This window comes from Lepisosteus oculatus, chromosome 8 (genome assembly GCF_040954835.1).
Source record: "Lepisosteus oculatus isolate fLepOcu1 chromosome 8, fLepOcu1.hap2, whole genome shotgun sequence".
Classification (NCBI taxonomy): Eukaryota; Metazoa; Chordata; class Actinopteri; order Semionotiformes; family Lepisosteidae; genus Lepisosteus; species Lepisosteus oculatus.
Window position 1 is genome coordinate 49,043,355 of NC_090703.1, and position 22,587 is coordinate 49,065,941.

At 45.9% G+C, this 22,587-nt stretch overlaps 2 protein-coding genes across 3 annotated transcripts; both read left to right on the plus strand.

Annotated features, from left to right (window-relative positions):
* Window positions 1–3,867: 3,867 nt before the first annotated feature.
* LOC102697364 (phe13-bombesin receptor) lies at window positions 3,868–9,922 on the plus strand. The gene is made up of 3 exons (XM_006632991.3): window positions 3,868–4,528; window positions 5,871–6,222; window positions 8,285–9,922. Exons 1-3 carry the CDS (start codon window positions 4,128–4,130, stop codon window positions 8,699–8,701), a joined length of 1,170 nt encoding a protein of 389 aa, XP_006633054.2. The 5' UTR covers window positions 3,868–4,127; the 3' UTR covers window positions 8,702–9,922.
* A 1,946-nt stretch (window positions 9,923–11,868) lies between these two features.
* On the plus strand, window positions 11,869–21,439 carry htatsf1 (HIV-1 Tat specific factor 1). 2 transcript variants are annotated; one of them, XM_069193711.1, is made up of 10 exons: window positions 11,869–11,955; window positions 12,630–12,800; window positions 13,748–13,946; window positions 14,218–14,265; window positions 15,542–15,696; window positions 16,377–16,540; window positions 17,225–17,324; window positions 19,682–19,771; window positions 20,292–20,429; window positions 20,831–21,439. In XM_069193711.1, exons 2-10 carry the CDS (start codon window positions 12,630–12,632, stop codon window positions 21,152–21,154), a joined length of 1,389 nt encoding a protein of 462 aa, XP_069049812.1. In that variant the 5' UTR covers window positions 11,869–11,955; the 3' UTR covers window positions 21,155–21,439. The 2 variants fall into 2 exon arrangements, with proteins under 2 accessions (XP_069049812.1, XP_069049813.1); XM_069193712.1 differs by lacking the exon at window positions 14,218–14,265.
* The last annotated feature ends 1,148 nt before the right edge of the window (window positions 21,440–22,587 follow it).

Genomic DNA, 22,587 nt, shown 5'->3' on the forward strand with positions numbered 1-22,587 from the left:
AGCAGATAATACATCATAAAGACATTTCTTGAGGAATTGGAACCAGAATAAATTTGAAAAGACATGGTGGAGGACTGGAATGCTTCCTTTATGAAATGGCAGCAGTACAGTGGAATAGGGTGTTTTCTTCATAGTACAGTCAGAAGTTTCTCAAAGCAAAAGAAGCAGGTTTAATCTGATGAAAGATAACCTTTAAAGGGTCAAACAGCAGGATGTCACCTGGGACTTGAACCCAGAATCTTCCAGGCAGGAGGCCTGGATCCTAATCCCTCTCTACCTCCAGTCTTTACTGATGGCTTCTGTGCTGGAGGCTGTGATAGACCAGCGCACAATCCCAGTCCCAGATTTTATACTCTCTGACCCTGGTCCATTGAGCTGTTCTTCAACACAGAGTGTAAGATTATGATACAGCACAGTTTTAAGGGGCTTTGGAATGGAATCTTGAAGCTGGAATGACTTTGGAATGTTGAGTTAAAATCTGCTCTTTGCTGGAAGTGATTTCAGAGTCGTTCAAGCAGGGAGCTGTGTCAGCATATGGAGGCTGCAAAGGAACAGGGTTTATTCCCTGCTGAAAAGAGCCGAAAATATATGCAACGTTTCAGCTGCGGAGCCTTCTTCGGGTGTCAAGTAAATCCTCCTGCTACACAGGACGAATAACACTTTTGCCCTGAAAGTAAACTCTTTCTTTTGCATCACAAAATGCCAAACTGCTCACAAACCCTGGCGAAAACAGAACAACTGACTCCTCACTGGAAAAGGCAGCCTTCACCACTCTCAGAAATGTGGCGTGCATCGGCGTTGTTGTCAGCGATTGTCTTGATCAAATGTAGAACTAATTTAATAATACAATAATTAGAATGACATCTGCCCATAACTACAATCTCTCTCTGGGGGAGTGGGATATTTCGTGTTTGTGATATTATATATCGTGTGTTCGAAATATTTTGTGTTCATGTTTTGGTCAACCCATCTGCAGTGTACAGGTGTCGGGTCCCAGTCAGCTGCTCCTGCGTTGGAATGTGAAGTTTATGAGAAGAATGAAAAATGTCCACATGCAGCACATTGCGCCAGAGTGGAGAAATTCAGCACCATATGGCTGGCAGAAGGCAAATACATTACACAGTGTTCACAAAGCAAGAAGTTTCATGACGCTGGAAAGAAAATCACTTTCACTGATTTGTTCAGAGGATAGGAAGCAGAGGCTAAGTTAAATAAAAAGCACAGTTAATACTCTTGTGAGCTCAGCAAGTTGGCTGATTTTACAACTCTTTAATACAACTAGATCCTCCAGGCTGTGTGTGGAAACAGCGTTTTTGAGCCTGGGGCTACTTGTTTAATATAATTTAGAGCTCTTGAGCTGCCTCAAGAAGAAATCAAATCTGTAGTCAATTGTTCGGCAACTGGCGGACTGTATCTGTCTCACAGGGCACCGTGTAATGAAGGGAGTCTGTATAAGGAGTGTTGGGTTAAAAAGCCAGTTGTTTTTTGGATGGCACATGTGTTAAGATTCAATTTCTTAGCACTGCTGGGAATAACAAATGTCACTGTCTAAAAGCGATCTGAGTTAAATATCGGCTCACTGGGCCGGAGAAGTGGGCGTAGTTCAGTAAAGTGAAGGCATCTGAGCATGAAAGCCCCATTCTGATTGATTTTATTGTTTAGAATTCAGAGCCCGTCTGGAAGATGTCTGCTGAACATTGAAACAGACGGCAAAGCTTCGTCTGTGCCACCAAATGCTAATGGTGCTTTCACAATGAAAATGCCAGCTTCTCAACTAATGAACAAAGACTGATGAGATACGATGGCAGCTTAGTGGGTAGTGGGAGCTGTGTCAAGTTGTTTGCTCTTTTTCACTGCTTTGTCACTCAGTCAGACAAATGGGTTCCTCCTCTCCTTGATTATCTGTAGACGTGGATAAGTTGATGAGTTCCTTTCTGGCTATGAATGCTAAACTGCATGGTTCAGATTTCATTATGCTTCATTATGCTGTCTAATTAATTTAGTTTCCTATTATATGTGTTCCCTGTGGGCCATTATTTTTGCATATTTATACTGTAAGCTGTCATGTTAACAAACTACTAACATTAACTTTGCAAAACTATTGTCTGAAAATCTATTGTCTAAAAAAATAATTGGTGAATGCTGGAAGTCCACTGAGACACACCACAGTCATTCTGTAAATGAAAGATTGCCTCACTGTTTGAATCAAAGAGAATCTTTAAGGAAGTCAGATCCTGCAAGTCCAGAGTGTAATCTAGACAGGATACCAGGGTTAACACAAGTGTCGTGGGACATTAATACCCAAGAGCTCACACCTGGTATGGTGGCCCAGTGGTTAACACAGCTTCCTGGTAGTGCTGGGGCCCTGGTGGCCAAAACTGGGTTTAACATCTCCTCAGAACAACAGCGCTCCCTACAGGACATCACTCCCTACCCAGTCACCATATGGAGGGGGGCTGTAATTCTGGTCCTGACAGAAAAACGCAACCTACTGGCCCCCCAACACTCTGAGGACTCCAATCCAGGTACCTGACCAAGTCAGCCTTGTTTAGCTACTGTAATCTGATGAGCACTGCACGTCAGGTAACGTTGAGCTCTCTGGGGCTGTGCGTTTAGACGGTGTCATGTAAGGCAGGGGCTCACAAGCTGCGGTCGCCCCAGTGGGATAAACTTTTATGAGAAACGGACTCTTGTGTTTAGTGGCTGTGTGTTTTTCTAAACTCCTGCCTACAGCAGTAATTAAACAGCTGCCAGACCCTCCCCACCTACAGTACATGCTGTCCTGGGAGTGCCTGATATTTCATCACCTGAGATATATCTCTCCTGGCCTCAGCTTATCGATTCAAGGCGTTTCGGTGCCCCTGAGCGTAAATCGTTTCCTGTTGGCAGAGAACGCGCTTACAGATCAATGCGCTGTAAATCCTTCATTTTGTTCTACCTGCTCCTGCAACATCTCCTCTGGACCCTGCCGCTCTGATTCTATTTTGCCAGATCAATTCTTTTAAAAACCTGTCAGAAGATGGGGCTAATCGTGAAGTCCGCTTGCGGTACTTCTCGGGCGTTCCTTGGCATGTTCGCCCCTTCCCTGCGAGTACGAATGCGATTATAAAATCTAATTAGACATATTTAGAATGAGAGGGACTTCACTTTCAGGCCTTGCGTTAGTCATTAAGATTGATTTTCCGTCCCGTCGGTTCCTCCGGGCCGGCACGGAGGATTAATTGCTGTCACTCGACAGCCCCACGCATCTTGTACACTTAATAGCTCCCAATGAAGACTGGACAATATGCAGACTGTAAATCGAAAGATTACAACAGGAACCGAGGGAAGCACTCCATCAATTAAGACAATGACAATTTTAAAAAATGACACAGTACAGCCAGTCGGATTTATGCACTATGAAGCGCTTTCCCGCAACAGAACAACATCCCGTCTAGCGGCAGCTGGTAATCGGTTGATGAGCAAAGCACCACGATCGGGACAGGTACAGCACATGCAGATTGCAAGCGCTTCCTCTATAGACCCCTTCCCCATCTCCTTTAAAATGAACGATTCATACACAAGGTTCCCCAGGTGTCCTTAATTTAGGTCATTTCAGATCATCTCATTCATTTACAATCTTTATTTCCCGTCTGTTTTAATCTTGTCAGAAATACTCAACATCCGAGTTAGCGTATACAGTATGGGAAAGGGATGTACTATCTACATAAAAACAGCACAAGATGACCCAGTCCATGATCAGAAATTAATAAACTCGGTGGGTAGTTGAGTGCACAATTAGCGCTCGGCTTTTCGGCTCCTGAAGTGTGTGGTTCTGTGGAGCACATACTGAGATTCCTGGGATACCGGCAAAATCCAAGCCTGACTTCAGATTTGCTGGTGCACCAGCGCCAATCAGCTGTTAGCCCAGCTCTGTTTTACACTCTGTTCGCCACATGAAACACAGGACTGGAGGTGTTGTTAATTGCTCTGCATCTCGCACTCCGAATTCCGGCGCCGCAGTTTCTGCTCGGAGAGATGTACTGTGCTCCTCGCACCAGGTCAAACAAGGCACGGCGCGTCAGCTACAGCCTCTTTTAAGATGCGTTTCATGAATTCGTTGTCCTAAATTATGTTCAATCACCCTCATGGATTATTTCAACTTGACTTCGCTGATGGCCGGCAGCACAGCGCCCACTGTCCGCACCCCGGACAGAGACTCCGCGGATGAGGCACATCTGGGTCCGGCGGTGTTAATCCCCGTGCTGGCTGTGCACGGCGCGATTATCGCGATCGGCGTCGTGGGAAACGCCATTCTGATCAAAGTGTTTTTCACAGTCCGGACCATGCAGACGGTGCCCAACATCTTCATCGCCAGTCTGGCCGTGGGAGACCTGCTGCTGCTCGTGACCTGTGTGCCCGTGGACGCCACGCGCTATGTCGCCGATACCTGGCTGTTCGGCGAGGCCGGCTGCAAGGTCATCTCTTTCGTCCAGCTAACATCGGTCGGCGTGTCCGTATTTACACTGACCGTCCTCAGCGCAGACAGGTAAGGACTTCGCTCGCCTTATACGTCAAATATAGACCGTTGACAATTAACTAAAAGTATCTGTGCGAAGCCCATTGCCATTTTTTTTTCCTTTTTCCATTTAAAAAAGATATTCTACAACACATTCACATCCGTGAATGTTATTATTATTATTATTATTATTATTATTATTATCATCTGATGGATTTCGTGTAAAGAAGAGGAGTAAAAATGTGTTGAATCCCTCAGATAAAAAGGTAAAGACTAAAAATTCCCAGTTGTGTTTTAGCTTAGAATTCTACACACTTTTAAACGCCCTGACAAAAACACAAACAAGAAAAAATGGTCCGAACCCCTCAGTGTAGTTCATTGCATTCACAGCACTGTCTTTACTCAACTTTTCTACCCTTGTTCGCGGAGAAAACATCTTCACACTTCCTCGCTCTGCTCGACCTCTTCACCGAAATGAGGCAGAGCGGCGCCCCTTTCCATCTCTCCGCTTCCGCGATAATCACAGAAATAACAGACACCAGCAGACAGGCAGTAACTGGCGCTCATCTCAGCCGTCACCCCCGTCGGTTAGATCAAACTGTCATCCATCCACTTAATAACCTTTCAGCCCGACACGGCTCTACGGCTATAAACGATCATATCAGAAGTGTCATATTTCTCGTAGTATCACCAGAGAAACGCAATGGAGAGAAACGCGTGTATTCCTTTAACCTAAAGTATAAGAGAGAGGGGCACCATAGCCACGTTTCCCAGTAGCAATAAAAGAAGCCGGGTTCTGTACCCTGACATTGGAGGGATCAAATACCTGACCGTGGTTGTATTAGCAATATGCTCAAGTCACCAGACCCGCCCAGTTCATCCTCGTCAGAAGTACTGGACCCCTTCGTCATATTTACTGTGCAGCACCTTAAACGCATTTTTTACTTTACCTGCATATCTGCAGATCTGATGGCAGTCATTTCCCTGGAAAGTCCTCACTGCTCAAGGGCAATGCCCTCAGACTCAGAGGTTCGTCTCTCCTTTCCCCTCCACTGGCCTCTGCTGTACCGAATCAGTAGAACTGTCCATTGCACACATACACCTCGGTGACGCTCTGAATCCCAGACCTTCGGGACGGCTCAGAGTGAGCCAGAGAGGTCTGTGCAGAAACGTCGGGGTGAGATTTTCCAGGAGGACGCTCGTCTGGGGAAACTGGACTTCAGAATATATTTGATCCGGAATGGATGGTACTGTATATCCTCATATACTGACAGGAATATTGAACGATTGAAGTTTCTTTTTCCCTTGTGAAATCACACTCTGCCACTCTGCTCTGTGTTCTCCGTCGCTGCCTTCTCCCCGTGTGTCACAGATACCGGGCGATTGTCAGGCCCATGGACCTGCAGTGCTCCAACGCCGTGACGAGAACGTGTGCCAAGGCCGCCTGTATCTGGGGGGTCTCCATGCTGCTCGCCGTGCCCGAGGCCGTTTTCTCCGATCTGTACTCCTTCTCCGTGCCGGGAAGCAACGAGACCTTCGAGACCTGCGCGCCGTACCCCCTGTCGGAGAGGCCTCTGCAGGAGGCTCACTCGCTGCTCTGCTTCCTGGTTTTCTACCTGATCCCGCTGTGTGTCACCTCTGTCTATTACTGCCTGATCGCCAGGACGCTGCTGCGGAGCGCGGGCAACATGCCGGGCGAGGAGCACGAGCACATCCGCAAAAAGGTACGCGAGACGACGGCGGCGACAGACAGCTCACAGAGGGTCAGGAAGGGGTCAAATTCGGCAGCATCCATCCATCCATCCATCCATCCATCCATCCATTTTCCAACAGCCTCACCCAATTCAGGTTTGCAGGGGAGCTGGAGCCCATCCCAGCAAGCAACAGGTACAAGGCAGGGTACACCCTGGACGGGACGCCAGTCCATCACAGGGCACACACACACACCCAGACACTCACACCAGGGCCAATTTTCCCAGAAGCCAATTCATGCACCAGCGTGTCTTTGGACTGTGGGAGGAAACAGGAGCACCCACAGGAAACACGTGCAAACATGGAGAGGACATACGAACTCCATGCAGACAGCACCCCAGGAACTGACCCCAGGGCTCCAATGCTCACCACTACACCACTTTCCTGCACCACTGCTGCAGACCCTTGCAGTGATTTCTGAGGGAGGCTACGAGTAACTGAGCACTTCAAACTTAAAACAAAACACAGCACTGTGGGTTACCTTGATAAGATAAGATCACGTTATTGGCCATATACAATTTCTTGTCTTTTCACATACCCCAACTTGCTCTCCATGAGACACACAGACAGGGAGAGAAGCTGGGGGTCAGAGCGCAGGGTCAGACATTGTACAGCACCCCTGGAGCAGTTGGGGTCGAGGGCCTTGCTCAGGGGCCCAATGGAGTAGGATTCCTCTGCCGGCTGCGGGATACAAACCGGCGAACCTTCCAGCCACAGGCGCAGATCCTGTACCCTGAGCCACAGCGCCACCACAGCGCCACCACACCGCCCTATAAGCTGAAGGACTTGTGATTTTGGTCCTAGTAAAGTAACCTGCTCTTAGGTTTTTACAAAATTCTGAAAACACAAGAATAGATCAACTCGTAACAGATGCACACAAAAAAACCCACCAACCACAGATGGCAATACACAAGGAAGGAAAAAACATAAGCCAAGTGCAGTTTCAGGGTGTGTTAGTTTTCTGGCTGTAAGTAGATCTGCCAGCAAAAGATGTCAGGCAAGATTGGTAGTTCATTTGGAAACCATCACTGAGCAGGAGAAGTCGAGAGGTCATTGGCACAGTCACACCAGAAAGCACATCAATCGCCCAGAAGCACTGCATCACTGGGCACTCCTCAGACACATGAAGGCACAGGTACTGGTGACACCCTGTGCACCTGTGAAAAGGAGAGGGCTGGGAGCAGTCTATGGTGTTGCTTACACCTTATGTGCAAGTTTAGATTTGATTAGCTGGTGCGAAAAATTCCTAGAGGATGAGAAAGTTTCATCACAAACTGCTCTCCGGACATTGCAACCATCCAGTTTTTGGCTAGTTCGCTAAACCATAGATGAGAGAAGACTAGGTCCCCTGAAGTGGCTGTTGAAACAAGTAGATCAGCCACTGGATGGGAGCGAGAACAGTGTCCCATTGCACAAGAGCCGGCTACAGTCTTGACATACAGTACTTAGAACAGGAAACCCAGCAAGCGAGTAAGTTTTCCTGCAATCCTGAAATATCCATAGTCTTCAAATGATGTAAAAAGTAGTCACAATTAGTCGATATTTGGTAGTTAAGAGTGAACAGGTAAAGGGATGAGAACCAATCAGTATGAGGAAATAGTTTCAGGTTGGTGAAAGCTTATGACGTCTGGGGTTTCCTTGATCTCGGCTTCGGAGTCAAAACTCGGGAGCAGGGCAGGTCCCATCTGAAATGTTGCAGATCGAGGCACACTGGACTTTTCCATTCCTCTCCACTGCAAGTCTGTTTCACGACTAAACCTGTAGCTGTGGCAGCAGGGCCAAGAGGTTCATTTAGGCTCAAGTGAAGTTCAAGGTCCCAAAACAAAAGGCCAGGGCTGCACACCCAGACGTACTCAAATGCCTGTAAAACAGAAACACGAGTGCCTCCTTCAAACATCTTTTATCTCCCCAACACCCAGAGCTGTCTTCCTTGGGAATATTGATGAATTCTGGTTGTTGAGGCAGGAAGGAGGAAGGAAAGTAGAGAATGTCTTTTGTGTCAGCTCCGTGGGTGACGGACGTGTGGTGTTACAGATCGAGTCTCGGAGGCGCTTGGCCAAGACGGTTCTGGTGTTTGTGCTGCTGTTTGCCCTCTGCTGGCTCCCCAATCACATCCTGTACCTGTACCGCTCCTTCACCTACCACGCCAAAGTGGACACGTCCGCTGGCCACCTGCTGGCCACCTTCCTGTCGCGCGCTCTGGCCTTCAGCTCCTCCTGTGTCAACCCCTTCGCCCTCTACTGGCTCAGCCACTCCTTCCGGGAGCGCTTCAACCGACAGCTGTGCTGCCTCTGCCAGCGCCCTCTCAGCCCGCAGCGCTGCAGCCTGGGGCACAGCACCACCACGGCCACCAGGGGCTCTCTGCCCCACAGTGAGATTAGCTGCCAGCCGGGAAATGAAGTGGAGCAAGGCAGCGTGGGTACTAGCCGAGGCTCAGTTAGCCTCGTTTAGGTTTATATGTCGAGATGCATTGGACACCAGAACTCCCCAGTCACACACCCAGAAACGCACAGGAAGCAGTGTGATTAGGAGCTGACCTTGCGTAAAAGTCACAGCAGTATTGTTCATGCAGTTTCTCGAAATGCTTTACTGTTTTCGTGCAGTTTCAGAATACGTGTTCGCACAATACTGCTTCGGGTCCTGGAAGTGGCCATCGAGGAGTCTCAAGAGTCTAGGGACAATAGTCAGACATCGAGCTATCGGGTCAACATTTGCAGTTCTCCGGAGCTTCGTAGCAAAAAAGGAAATGCAGCGTTTGCTGAGTGGAAGGGGGTCCGAGACACATTGATCAGAGGAATCCCGTGGTTTACCCTGGTTAATGGAGGTCTTATTAAACGATTAAGGGTATTCAACGGTTGAGGAAAAGAGGATAAAAAAGGCAGACAGAGAGAGATGAGAGAGAGAAAAGGAGGTGGGAAAGACAGGCGTCCCAAGTCTCCCGGAAGTTCCGGGAGTGTCCCTGAAATCCATAATCCATAATCTCCTGGAAATCGCCCCCCCGCTCCCAAATGTTTCTGTTGGCGACACCCCTGATCTGAAAAATCATCAGCGAATCATCTGATTATATAATGTTTGAGCCATCTGAGAATCAGCTCAAAAACTGGTAAACGAGCCGCGTCCCTGCACAACGAAAGTTGGCAAAGAAAGTGAAATTCTTCAACTGGGCTGGAGAGTTATAGTATCTATAGTGTATTGCATATATATTATAGTCCCTATCAGTGAATTATTTAATTATATAGCTGTGAGTTTTGTTTCAAGGGGAGCTCCCCTGGTCTGCAAATATTCACGGGGGGGCAACCCCCCCATAGTTTTTCAGGGTTGGGATGTCTGGCCAGACACAGAGAGGAGAAGAGACATTGCCAGGTGGGAGGTTCTTGTATTTGAACTTTGTTAAGAGCTCTTGCCATTCTGTTGTTTTTAGGAAACTCTGATTTCCAGTATGGAGAACCCCTAGGTTAAAAACTGTCTCTCCTGATTACTGGATGCATTTTTAGAACAGGGAGATAGGATTCCATTCCTTTTCTAGCATTTTGTTTGGAGTAGATGGTAGTTTACCTCTTTTTTTGGCCTGTTAGGTGATATATAGGATTTAGGGTTTTCCGATTGGTCAGGATGTAGGCCTCTGATATGTTTGTAAATAGAGTGACTAGCATGTTGTATGTTTAGAGTGTATTGTCATTATTAATAAATTTATTTAACCCAGTGTGCCTGAATTATTACACTTGTCATCATAGCTGTGCCTGAGAACAAAGGTGCCTCTAATTATACCAACTGCTCTGGTATATTCTTGGCAAAATCTTTACATTTTTTGGGTTATGATTATTTATTTTAATGACTGATTAAAGGGCGGGCTCTATTTCTGTATTGCTCTATTTTCATAATCCTCCTTTTGTAACCATAACAAATAGGGTGATCTGAACTTTAAGTACTACACATACAAATATACACAGCACAAGCCTTTTGAATAATGTTTCAAAACAAGCATAAAAAAGCACAAATATTAATACTGCAAAGAGAAAATAACAATACAAATAACGGACCAAATGGCATCTCTAATTTATTTCTTAATGTACAATTGATATTTCTTCATTGTCGAAGGGCAGAATTAATAATACATTACTGTTATCACCATTATTTGAGGTATAGCTTTAGTCAAATGAAAGTTAAAAAAATGCCTTTCCTCCTGCCTGCCTCACTAATGTGCCTCAACAGTCTCTTGTCTTGGAGCATGCATTCCTCGTGTGATGTTTTTTCACTTGCAAAACAAATACCCCCCAACTACCAACGGCTTATATGTGTATTATATGCTGAATAAACAACTCATCAGAGCCAAACCGATCACAGTGCAAAAAAAATCTAGATCACCCTCTCTGAGAAAAGCTGCACCGCAACGGAATTGATCTTTTGCACATAAAACCCAGAATGTATGTCTCCGGACTCTGTTACGCAGGCCGGTCTTTGATGAAGTGTTTTGCGGCAGGAACCGCTTATTAGACACTGCAGCGCCCCCTGGCGGAATAATGGTGCAACTCGCAGCTGAAATACCTCCTCTGTGCTTCAAGGAAATTAAAAGGACAGCTTTTGAAATGCGAAGGCATTACTTTCCTCTTCTGCTGTTTTAAGCCTTATAGAACATACCGTGCAGCGATGAAAAAGAACAATATCTCACATCAACAATGAATTGTTATCCGAAAAATACGTCTTTAATAAAAATATTAATACTCGGACTAACATGAATTTGAACAATTTTATGTAAACGTATCTTACTTTGGAAGCATGACAGCAGTTTTTTTCATACACGGACGGAGATCGTTAGCATTCAGCGGTTCTACAAGTGAGGGAGACTAATATTTAAAAAAAATGAACTGATGACGTTTATTTAGAATATTAAAAATATACCTGAATAAGAACGCGTCACAGTGAGCACGTTGGACGATTTTTTTGTTAGTTTTAAAGCACTGTTCACTACGACATGACATTAACAGTTCTGTCTTCTACACCTGCATAACTGCGTCTTACTCGGAAACAGCTTTCTTAAGCTTTGCTTTCCTTCCTGTAAGGTCGACTGTAAACAGATACAAACTGAATTTGATATAAATGTAATTATAAATTATTCTTCACCTCCGATTAATTTAAACGACTGCAAAAGTACAAAATCAAGTAAAAGCTGTCCCAATGTACAAGATCTAGTGAATCTCACTTAACACGTACATTGTATATAGATCGACGAAGCCAACCAATGAGATATGCCTCATCTTCGACCTTAATAAAATACGTTTTTAATGCTTTGGCTAAAAGGCAAAGCTTTTTGTTACAGAATCTATTGAAAAACATCCTCAACTCTAACATGAACAAAGACATACAGTCTTTTTAGACGGCTCTCACTGTAGACATTAATTTCACGAGATGCTAAATACCAACGTCCCATGAGGATCTGAACTACTGACCCCCGTGCTACTCAATGCACTTTCTACAACGTTTCTGAACTGCACTACGGCATATTGAGAAAATAGGCAAACTGCACACACATTGTTAAGGCTAGCTTGTACTAAATATATTTTGTTAGCTTTCCTGACTAAAACTTCGCGTTACTAAATTTTAAATATCGATGGTGTTTTCCCGGAAGCGCTTCTCTTACCCCGGAAGTGCTTTCGGGAGGAGCGTGCCGTCTGGAGTAGATGTTGGCTAAGTGAGCGGTACTCAAGGTAAATAAGTACAATTCACATTTTTGTTGTTTTACCAGCAACGATTTCTTAATGTGAAAAGGCTTTATGAATGCCTTTAGGGATCAAAGAACCATACGACGCATTTTAAATAGTTTTCAGTTTGTGAGTTCGGATGTGAGATACTCAACGGAGTGCTCGATCAGAAAGTGGATTAGCCTAATGTTGTTACTATATTTATTTTTTCCCCCGCAGCAATAAAAATATCGATATGTTGAAACGCATTTCAGATATCCAAATTCTATTTTTTATACGATTAATTAGATATCGGTTGCGTTTTACACAGATAGCAATAACCTCCTCTTTTAATGATCACAGTTCCAGTATTCATTGTTAACAACATGCAGTCTTACTGTCACACGGTGCATGCAGAAGTACATATCGGTTGTGATCCACAGCGTTTTGGTTTGTAATGTGCAGTGTTCACCAAAAAAGGACGAGTTGCAAATGCGTTTGTGGGTCTTCGGAATTTCTGTCTACAATCCCCCTCGTGTCCACAGACATCGGCGTCGATGTCTTTTAAGTTCCTTTTGTCCTGAATTGGCGCACAGCGCAGCCACGACCTCAGGATATAAAACGAGCAGCCGCATCGCCCCTGTCGACGCGAGAATAGCCTTAGCCTGCTGTGGTCACGGCGTGCGGGTTCTGTGTCGCAGATGAGCGGGGAGTCCGGCGGGAACGAGGAGTTCCTGGAGCAGCTCCGGCTGCAGCAGCTGTACGGCCAGAGCCGCGAGGCCGGGAACGGAGACGACCCGTACACGTTCGTGGACCCCGAGGACGGGACCGTGTACGACTGGGATCAGGAGAAGAAGGCGTGGTTTCCCAAGGTGCGGCCCGGAGCCACACTGCACTAAGGAGCGCTGGGAGGGGTGAATCCTGCAGCGTTAGCAGTGCATAATGTGCTGTGGCCAGCCTGAAGCAGGCAGCCGGGTCTCTTGCTTGTGAACCCCACAGCCCTCCAACCTTGTAGCAAAGAAAATGGTGTACAACACGTGATGCAGACTCCGTATATGTGAAAAACTAAGGCTGCTGCTGGAAGAGGTGTGAGTGGGGCCAGCAGGGGGCGCTCATCCTGCAGTCTGTGTGGGTCCTAATGCCCCAGGATAGTGACGGGGACACTATACTGTAAACAGGCGCCGTCCTTCGGATGAGACCTAAAACCGAGGTCCTGACTCTCTGTGGTCATAAAAAATCCCAGGGCGTTTCTCGAAAAGAGTAGGGGTGTAACCCCGGCGTCCTGGCCAAATTCCCCATTGGCCCTTACCAATCATGGCCTCCTAATAATCCCCATCTATGAATTGGCTTCATTACTCTGCTCTCCTCCCCACTGATATCTGATGTGTGGTGAGTGTTTTGGTGCACTATGGCTGCCGTCACATCATCCAGGTGGGGCTGCACACTGGTGGTGGTGGAGGGGATCCCCATTACCTGTAAAGCGCTTTGAGGGGAGTGTCCAGAAAAGCGCTATATAAGTGTAAGCAATTATTACTATTATTATTATATTGTTCAGGCCTGTTGCGTTCTTTATTTCTTACATGCTACTCTAGCCCTGTTGTTAGATGATACATTGGGTTGTGATGGGGGGCAGCTTGTGTTACATTAACTGGCATTTGTTAACGTCGGCGTTTCGGGGAGTGATCTACACACTCTGACCTAGAAACCTGATTCCTCCCCGTCTGAACACTCTCGAACCGCTGCACATGTGATGTTTGCGTGCAGCTCACTCTGGTCTTCTTCCCCTGACCCCCCCCCCCCCCCCAACTGCCGTGCCCAGATAACCGAGGACTTCCTGGCGGCGTATCATGCCAACTACGGCTTTAACGAAGAAGGGACAGGCAAACCGTCGGTCTCGGAGGCGCCCGCAGCAGACCCTGTGGCCCAGAAGAGTGCTCCCCAGAAACCACAGGCGGAGGGCGCCGAGGTCACCCAGCCCAAGGAGGGCAAGCAGAAGGAGAAGCGCAAGGCAGACCCAGGTGAAGAGACGGGCTCGCTGATTTCACGTGTGTGCCGCCCCGTTAGAGCAGGGTTGGGCAGTCCTGGTCCTGGGAGGCCATGTGAGTCTGTAGCAAGTCTAGGTCTGTTTAAAAGAGCAGCACCTGAAGAGCCGGTAGCTGTTGTTCTGTTGGTCCCGCTAAATCCTCACAAACTGATTTAGGTCAGTAAGAGCTGAGTTGGTATCAAAGGCAGCGGACACCATGCCTCCAGGACTAAAACCATATTTTTATATATATCATTTCTTTGCAGGTTGGTTTAACATAGATCAAGAAAAGAACACCAATATTTACGTGTCGGGTAAGTGGTTTCTCATCGCAACAAGCTGTTGGTTAATTAATTGTTTAATATTGGTATACTAACAAACTGTTTCCAGACAGTGGTGATAGATTGTGAAATGGGTTTCTGGGTTAGCTGTCGCACAGCTATCCAGACTGATTTGCAGAGATTTATTTTAGCTACATCTTCCAAAATAGCAGGAAAGCACCTACAGTATATCCGTCTCAGACACATCAATGTCTTCTTAAACTGCCCTGTTTTCTGTTACATTCTTGTGCCTGAATTAATTCTGTCGGATTAATTGTTTTTAGAGCTGCAGTCACAGGAAGCTGTGCTGTAGTCTGTGTTTGTCTTTCCAGCAAAACCAGTACCTGTCGTTTCCTTTGTCTGCCTTCCACTGTGAGGATATTACTTAATTGCTTTGCGCTCTTTGGCTGTTTTGCTTTGGCCGAGGGATTGAAAAACGCTCAAGCGGGATAAACCGGTCTATTAGCCCAGCTGGAAGAAGAACATAATACAACAACAGTCGGTTCAGTCTTTTGCTCTGCAGTCATTTGTGTTGAAGACAGAGCAAGGCAGCCCCTTTCTGCTTGCCTGGCTCGCAGCGCTGCTTTTGTCTGTAATGACCTGCAGGCAGCAGGGCCCCCCAGAGGCAGTCCGGAGGCGGCGCCGTAATGTCCCCAGCTGATTTCAGATCTCTCCCAGTAATTGAGCCACAACTCCGGGCTGCCTCTCTCCTGCTCTATTAATGCCACGTTCTTTTTCCATTAAGCTATTTAAATACCTGAAGTCCATTCAGTTGGAAGAAAAAGTGCAGAACGTCTTTGATTCCTCGCTCGATTATGCTTGCATTTTGAAAGAAAGCACTGCTTGTGTAACAGCTCTGATTTTTCTGGTCCGTGCACGTCTGTATATAAGAAAAATATGCAATCCTGGTTTTGAATAAGGATTTAGGATTGAAGGATATATAAACACCATGTATTTAGTCTGTATATTTGTGTGTTTTAATGAAACATTCATTGTTTTATCATTTCTTATTTATTTGACTGACACCAGTATCGTAAATGACTTAAATTAGTACTTCTTGATAAAGCTGGGCATATTACTAGAGTGATCTCGCCTACCATGTGCAACCTTGCTTAACGGTACAACAGCTGTGTCTCTGCCTGGATTCGAACCCATAACCTTCTGGTTATGACATCGGAGACATCACCACTGCTCCACACTGCTGCTCTTTCTATTTGTGCCTTTCTATTAGTATTTTTGGTATACTAATTAAGGGGTGCTTGTTTGTTAGGTTTGCCTCTGGATATAACCCCAGAAGAGTTTGTGGGCATCATGTCCAAGTGTGGCATCATCATGCGGGACCCAGTGACTGAAGAATATAAAATCAAGCTGTATAAAGACAACAAGGGAAATCTGAAGGGGGACGGACTCTGCTGTTATCTAAAGGTCTGTAACTGGAGCCGAAATGTATAAACAGTATGCTCCTGTCATTTTGTGATTGTCCCCATTTAAATGTTAAGTCAACCTGAAATATGTTTTTTTATTGAAGACCTTAGATCAAATGGTTGTTCGATGCAGTTGAAATAATTGTGGTAATGCAGTGTTTAGCCGACAGAGGACACTACAATCACATTTTGTTGATAAAAAAAGGTGAACGCCATTTTTTTTTTTGCACAAGTTCTTTGAGAATTGCATGTTTTCTGGTATGTAGTACCTGTCTGGGCAGCTCAGCTGTCATGTCTTGTACTGTGCAAATGGGGAAGTAAGATCATATAAGTCTTCCAGTATCACCTGCCTTAAAACTAGGCTCTTCAAGGGTCTTTCCCACACTCCTTTTTGCTCTTGACCTGTCCTTGGGAACATCCTCATGTTCTTCTCCAAGCCCTTTGAAATGATTGAATATCAAGCATCCGTTCCATTAGCACTGTCTTCTATTTTAAATCTCTTCAGTCAGGGAGCCTGCATGCTGGGAATGGATCTGAACCGGGCTAGTTGGCGTCGCTAGTTGAGTCATGAGAGGCAGATAGAAGCTCAGGCCCTGTCAGCTAGCTCACAGCGTGCAAGCCCTGTGTGGAGACAGTGAGCGCAGCAGGACTAGTGCTTGGTGTCCGTGTGCTTCTGTGCAGAAGGAGTCTGTGGCCCTGGCAGAGAGGCTGATAGACGACTCCGAGATCCGGGGGTACAGGCTGCACGTGGAGGCCGCCCGCTTCGAGCTGAAGGGGGAGTACGACGCCAGCAAGAAGAGGAAGAAGGCGAAAGACTACCGCAAGAAACTGCAGCGACAGCAGAAGTACGCCCCCCATCGGCAGCGTGCTGCAGTACCAGCTGTGCATGCACACGCATATACAGTGGATATAGAACCTGCTCAGTAGCTCCTTGTCGCTTGTAGCAGTGTAAAGAAAACACGAGCGCTGCCGGTTGTTTTCTTTTCTGTCTGTTTGCATTGGTAATGTGGCCAGCTGAAAAAAAAAGTTCTGTGCACGTGTTCAGTTTGAAGAAAGTCACCTAGTTGATCGAGGAGTAAATATTCTAACTGAGTGGAGGGGTATAAAGCCCTCAATATAAACCGCTCAAGTAAATTAAATGAGCTTTTTATCTCAAGACAGAGAAGAAGAAATAATGTTTTTAGAGCTTGTGGAGGTTTTATAAATCTGGCTTCCTGCCACTTCGTTACAGTGCATAAGCCTTTCCCTTTAACTGATATTCTGCAAACAAATTCTCTCTCAGTACTGGTTTAGCTAGACTCGCATGTGTCAGTATAGGATTTACTTCTGGTCATCTTTCCAGCACCTCTCTACCCTATGTGAAGGGCCTAAGCTGGACCATTTCCAGATCTGATATTGCTTTTATTTACATTAGATAAAAGATTACACAAAAGGTTATTGGGAAATAAAGATTGATGCAGTTTTACTCATACACACTTCATACAGGCCAGTAACTTAATGCTTGTTGTGTTGTGAATTGGCTCTTGCAGGCAGCTGGACTGGCGGCCAGAGAAGAAAGCAGGCTCTGTCCGCAAGAGAAATGAGCGGGTGCTCATCATCCAGAACATGTTCCACCCCAGCGATTTTGAGGTGAGCTGGGTGTGCCCCTAGAGGGAAGGTGGGGCTTCGCAGAATAGTTTGCAGAACAGTGGCGTTCCTGATCGAAGGAAGTCAACAGCAAGGATATGACTGTGCAAAACCACACACGACAAAACCCTCATAAGAGAAAACGTTTCTAGTTTGTTTCCTCGTTTATTCAAAAGGAAAGAGAGGGGAGTGATTTGTAGAATGTTGAAGAAATGCTTTAAAACCTGCACTTGAGTTGTTCCAGGTTGTACGGTCGGTCATGAATGGGACCGCCTGCAGCTCTGTGTGCCGTTGCCTGATGGGTGCTGTGTGCATCCCAAAGTGCAGCTTAATGAGTGCCTTTGTACAGTATCCAGCCTAGCAGGCTCATTGGCAAGAACATGAAGATCCTGGCCCATGGAAATGTCGATTCCTGAGTCCATCGATAAGTTATTCAGATGGTGTCGGTACCAGTTTCAGTAATGAACTTAAAAATCCTAGCAACTGTTCTCTTGAGGGGTTTTGCGAATGTAGTTTATTGTGAGAGTTCCTTTTTGTTTTGCCTTATGCCTTTAACATGATAATTCATTTTAACATCTGATGTGTCCCTCTCAGTCACATGACTAGTGAGCACCTTTATATAAATATATTATGTAACCCGTGTAGACAGCATCTTGCTGAACTGGCTGTCCCTGTAAGTGCTGTGACTGCCTGGAATTTAGGTGTGGCAGCATTTGCTCAGATTTACTCCTATGAGTCTGGCTTTCAGGAATCAGGTACTTAACAGGTAATCGGGAATTTTCTTTGTCACTGAAATACAAATGCCTTGTTTTTGGCTCCACAAGAGTTTTCCTGTTTGAGATACTACTTTACTAACACCCTTAAAACAGAATCTACAATATCCAGCCTACAGTCCTCATTACAATCCAGGCCACCATCATTCATCTCATTACCTAGATATGATAAATACTAAATACTTAACTTGATTTTTGTTGGTTTTCTCAAGTCTCAATAACTTGAACACTTGCAGTTCGCCAGTGAGGCTGCTGTGCTCTATGCGTTTGACGTCAGTCTCATTCCTTTGTAATTGCCAAGTGTAGCCACACATTCAGGGCTACAGAATAAAGTGCACAAACCTGCCAGCACTACCCTCACTGCTCCTTCATATCATCAGCGTAAACAGAGGAAAGAAGGAGATACGGTGTTTCTACACCACGTTTTCCATATTAAATAATATTATTTATTTTAAGAAGGCTCTAAGGGCAGGCTCACTTCACGATATTCATCTCAATCAGCAAGAGTCCTTGAAGGCTGTTTTCATTTGGGATCTGTTTGATCTGGTTTACCATCTGAGGTTTTCATACATTACAAGGCCACTTGTTCTTCAAGGAGATAAAAGAACTAGCCTGAGTGTGAAATCGTTATGTGAGAGCAGAAGACAGGAGCTTTAAAGGCTATTGAATGCAGCAGAGTTGTATTGAAGCTTTGAAGCTTCAAATGCACATTCATTGTGAAACTGATTGGCTTGGCATCTTTACCTTGCCCCCTGTGCCTGCCATGGTTGGGTTATAAATGATATCTTACTGATTTAATATTTCAGTGCTGGAGAGAACTTTGTTCTATAAGTAAACAGTCAAAGCTGGACCTTGTTCAGTCAATATTAAGTGGGTTTTTTCACACTGGTTTCATTTAAAGAAGACATAGAGTTTAATTCCACACTGGAGGATAAGAAGAAGGGGGAAAATCAGATGCAGATCCTTCTTTAAAGCAGAAGTGTGCTGCAGAAGATAAGTAAATGATTGAATGATTGATGTGCAGAGCCTTCTTCTGAAAAGGTCTTGTCATGTGTGAACTGCAAGACTGCCAGGCAGAGAATGCTTCGTTGCATGCGGAAATGTTTATTTAAAAAAAGTACGAATTTACTGGTGTTTTAATAGTTTTGACAGTCGTCTCCTTTTTTGTATGATTTTTAAGCAATCTGAAAAAGCAGGTCAATGAGACCGGTGGGTGAACCTTTGTCTTGGCTTTGTCATAAACCATTCAGTGTATTTCCTGTATTGGGAGTGCAGAATAATTAAACAGAAGTAAGTAATGTCTCTACAGGGAATGAGTTAGTATTTTCCTTTACTCCGGTCAGTGCCCATTCTTCAATCCAGTAGTCCTTTTCCAGGTAGTACTGTGGTTTGTATTCTCTCTAACCATGTGCTCTAAACATGGTTGCACGTTGGTGGAGGGTGAAAGGTGAAGATGTGAGTGTAGAACCCTTTCTGGAAGTGTGGATTTTTGGATGGTTTCAGTGGGAAGCAGGGTTTGTGTAGTTTCAGGGAGACGGAGCAAGACTGCTGACCTTTCTTTTGCGGCCTCTGTCTGAACACACACAGGAGGACCCCCTGGTGCTGAATGAGATCCGCGAGGACCTGAGGACAGAGTGCGAGAAGTTCGGTCAGGTCAAGAAAGTCATCATTTTCGACGTGAGTGCAGTTCTGACAGCGGGGGGTTACGGCTCCTGTTATTTTTTCTCACTAGCAATGTAACTGTGCTCTCCATAAACAGTGTCATGATTTTATAGTAAAACAGACAACAACCGTCAACAGCTCAAGGTCTTACAAAGATCTCTTTGTCAGCACTTGGGTAGGTTGTGTGCAAATGCCTTGTCATTTTTACCATGATTTTTTTTTTACCATTGAGGATCGTGGTAAGTTTTAATTCAAGGGCTCTCTCAGCACTCTGGGGTGTGTTCTGTAAAAGCTCCCTGTGAAACACTGAATCTTCTCCGAAGATAGATCAACCACAGTGGGCCTTCCAGAAGCTGTGGGAGGAATGTATGGAGGGCACCTCCGGAATCTTTTACCTAAGACTTTGAGAAAATCAAGGCTGAAATTAGAACAAAAATCCGTGCTGGCTTGGCGGTTTGTGCTCTGCACTGTTGGATTTGCATGTGACAGCACTCAAGCCAGAACGTCACAAAGCGCGCTTGGCTGTGCCCCTCAGAGACACCCGGACGGAGTGGCATCCGTGGCGTTTAAGGAGCCGGAAGAGGCAGACGTGTGCCAGCTGGCTCTGGACGGGCGCTGGTTTGGCGGGAGGAAGCTGTCCGTACAGCACTGGGATGGCACCACCGACTACCAGGTAAGGCCACAGCCGTAGTGAGGTCTTCCCCGTTTATTTCTTTAATAGGATCGGCGGCTCATCTTCCTGGGAGCGTGCCTTCGTGGCACTCGTGTGCACTGGGGGTGGCAGTTGAACCAGCCGTCGCCAGGCTAATTTGCTGTTGGGACCAAAATTTGAGCACCTCTTAGGAATGTGTCCACACCCTCATAAGCCGGAAAAAGATTTTCTAATTTTGTCGGGCATTCGGAACTAGGAGCTCGGCCATTTCCTGTGACGTTACTGCGGCGGCGTTGCTCTTTCGTGTGGGCTGCAGTGTCCTAATTTGTGGTTTGCCGGGACCCCCGCGAGAGTCGAACTCCGGGGTTGCGACTGTACCCCGTCTGTAACTGACTGTACACGGCGCCCGTGTCTCTGCGCAGGTGGAGGAGACGAACAGGGAGCGCGAGGAGAGGCTGAAGGGCTGGGCTTCCTTCCTGGGGGAAAAGGACTCGGGCAAGGCGGGGGGAGAGGCCCTCAAAGACAGTGCCGGTCAAGCCGAGAAGGGGGCTCCTCAGGACCCCAAAAGCAGCACGGAGGAGCCCCCCAGCAAGCTGGAAGGGCCAGGCACAGAGCACCCCGAGCCTGGAGGAGCCAAGGAGGAGGCCGAAGGCAGTGGGGCCGGAGTGTCGGAGGAGGCTGTTGCAGATTCCACAGACAGCAGCCTAGCTGGGAGTGAGGAGGAGGAGGAGAGTGAGGGGGCCTAGGCGTCTCACGCCGTGTCTCGGAGATCTCTGACTCACTGGAGTCCACCTCTGCTGTGTACATGACTAGTTAATAATCATTTTAATGGTGACCCTCCCCAGAATTAAGAGATTCCACTAGCTTTACAATCTTCCAGCGCCTCCCTGTGTGGCATAAAGTTGCTTTGTTTTCCTTTGTTAGAAATGCTTGTCATAGGAAAACTTTAATGGCTGGTTTTGTGATGATGGAAATAAACTGTGTGATTTTTGTATTTTTTACTGTTATTAAATCGGCTTCGCCACCAGGAATTGGTGTCTTGTTAAGACTTCCTCCTGTTCTGCGTGAGTTACAGTGAGCCGGCTTCAGCTCCTGTGAGCCGGAGCCCTGCATGTTTTAGGAACTTCTTTATGGAATTGTTGGGAGACCTGGCAGTGGCCAGCGGATCCTTCTGAGAATTTGTAATAAACGGCTTGGCTGAAACAGAAACCTGTATACTTGTCCTTTGCCCTTGAAGGATTCAGGTTGGCCCTAACTGGTTTAACTGGGATTACCAGCCATTGAGAGTCTACAGAGAGACACATTAAAGATAACGCTCAGCCATTGTTTCTGGGAATCCACTACTGAGATGCTTTATAAAAACTGTAAAATAACCTTTGGATTCAATTTGAGTCTAGTATAATGTTTCTTTATTAGCCCTATACAATTTCTTGCATTAGGAATTCCTCTTTCCGCATACCCCAGCTTTTCTCCATGGAGACACAGACAGGGAGAAGCTTGGGGTCAGAGCGCAGGGTCTGCCATTATACAGCACCCCCGGAGCAGTTGGGGTTAAGGGCCTTGCTCAGGGGCCCAACGGAGTAGGATTCCTCTGCCGGCCGCGGGATTTGAACCGGCAACCTTCCAGTCACAGGCGCAGATCCTTAGCCACAGGGCCACTGCTCCACCCACTGTGGACTAGTTTAGTGTGAAAAATTTGGACTTTTGGCTACTCGGCTTTTCTTTTTTTTTCATTATTTAACGGATAGAGGCAAGAAATGTGTGTTTATTAATTATAATGTCTAAATATTTAACCTTTATTTACAACATCCAAGTATACACTGCATTTATTTCTGTATCTCTGCTGATATTGTGCATAACATATTTATTTATATATCAGACCTGATTCACCGAAGTGTTTTTTCATATAGAGGTGTAAAAACATTGTGAGTAATAGTGTTAACTAGGAACAAAATAAGAATGAAACCTAAACTAATACATCTAAAAGTAACAGAGTGCTAAAATACTAATAGACCCACACACCTACCCTTTTGTTAAAATCGTCAGTATGTAGTTAGTAAGTTTGTTAGCACCTAGACTGTGAAGTACTGCTGCCACTAAATTTTCAGGGCTTACTAAATGGTTGGGGGGGAATGAGAAGAAAGGTAGACGACAATGGAGAATTAACTTCAGCACAAAA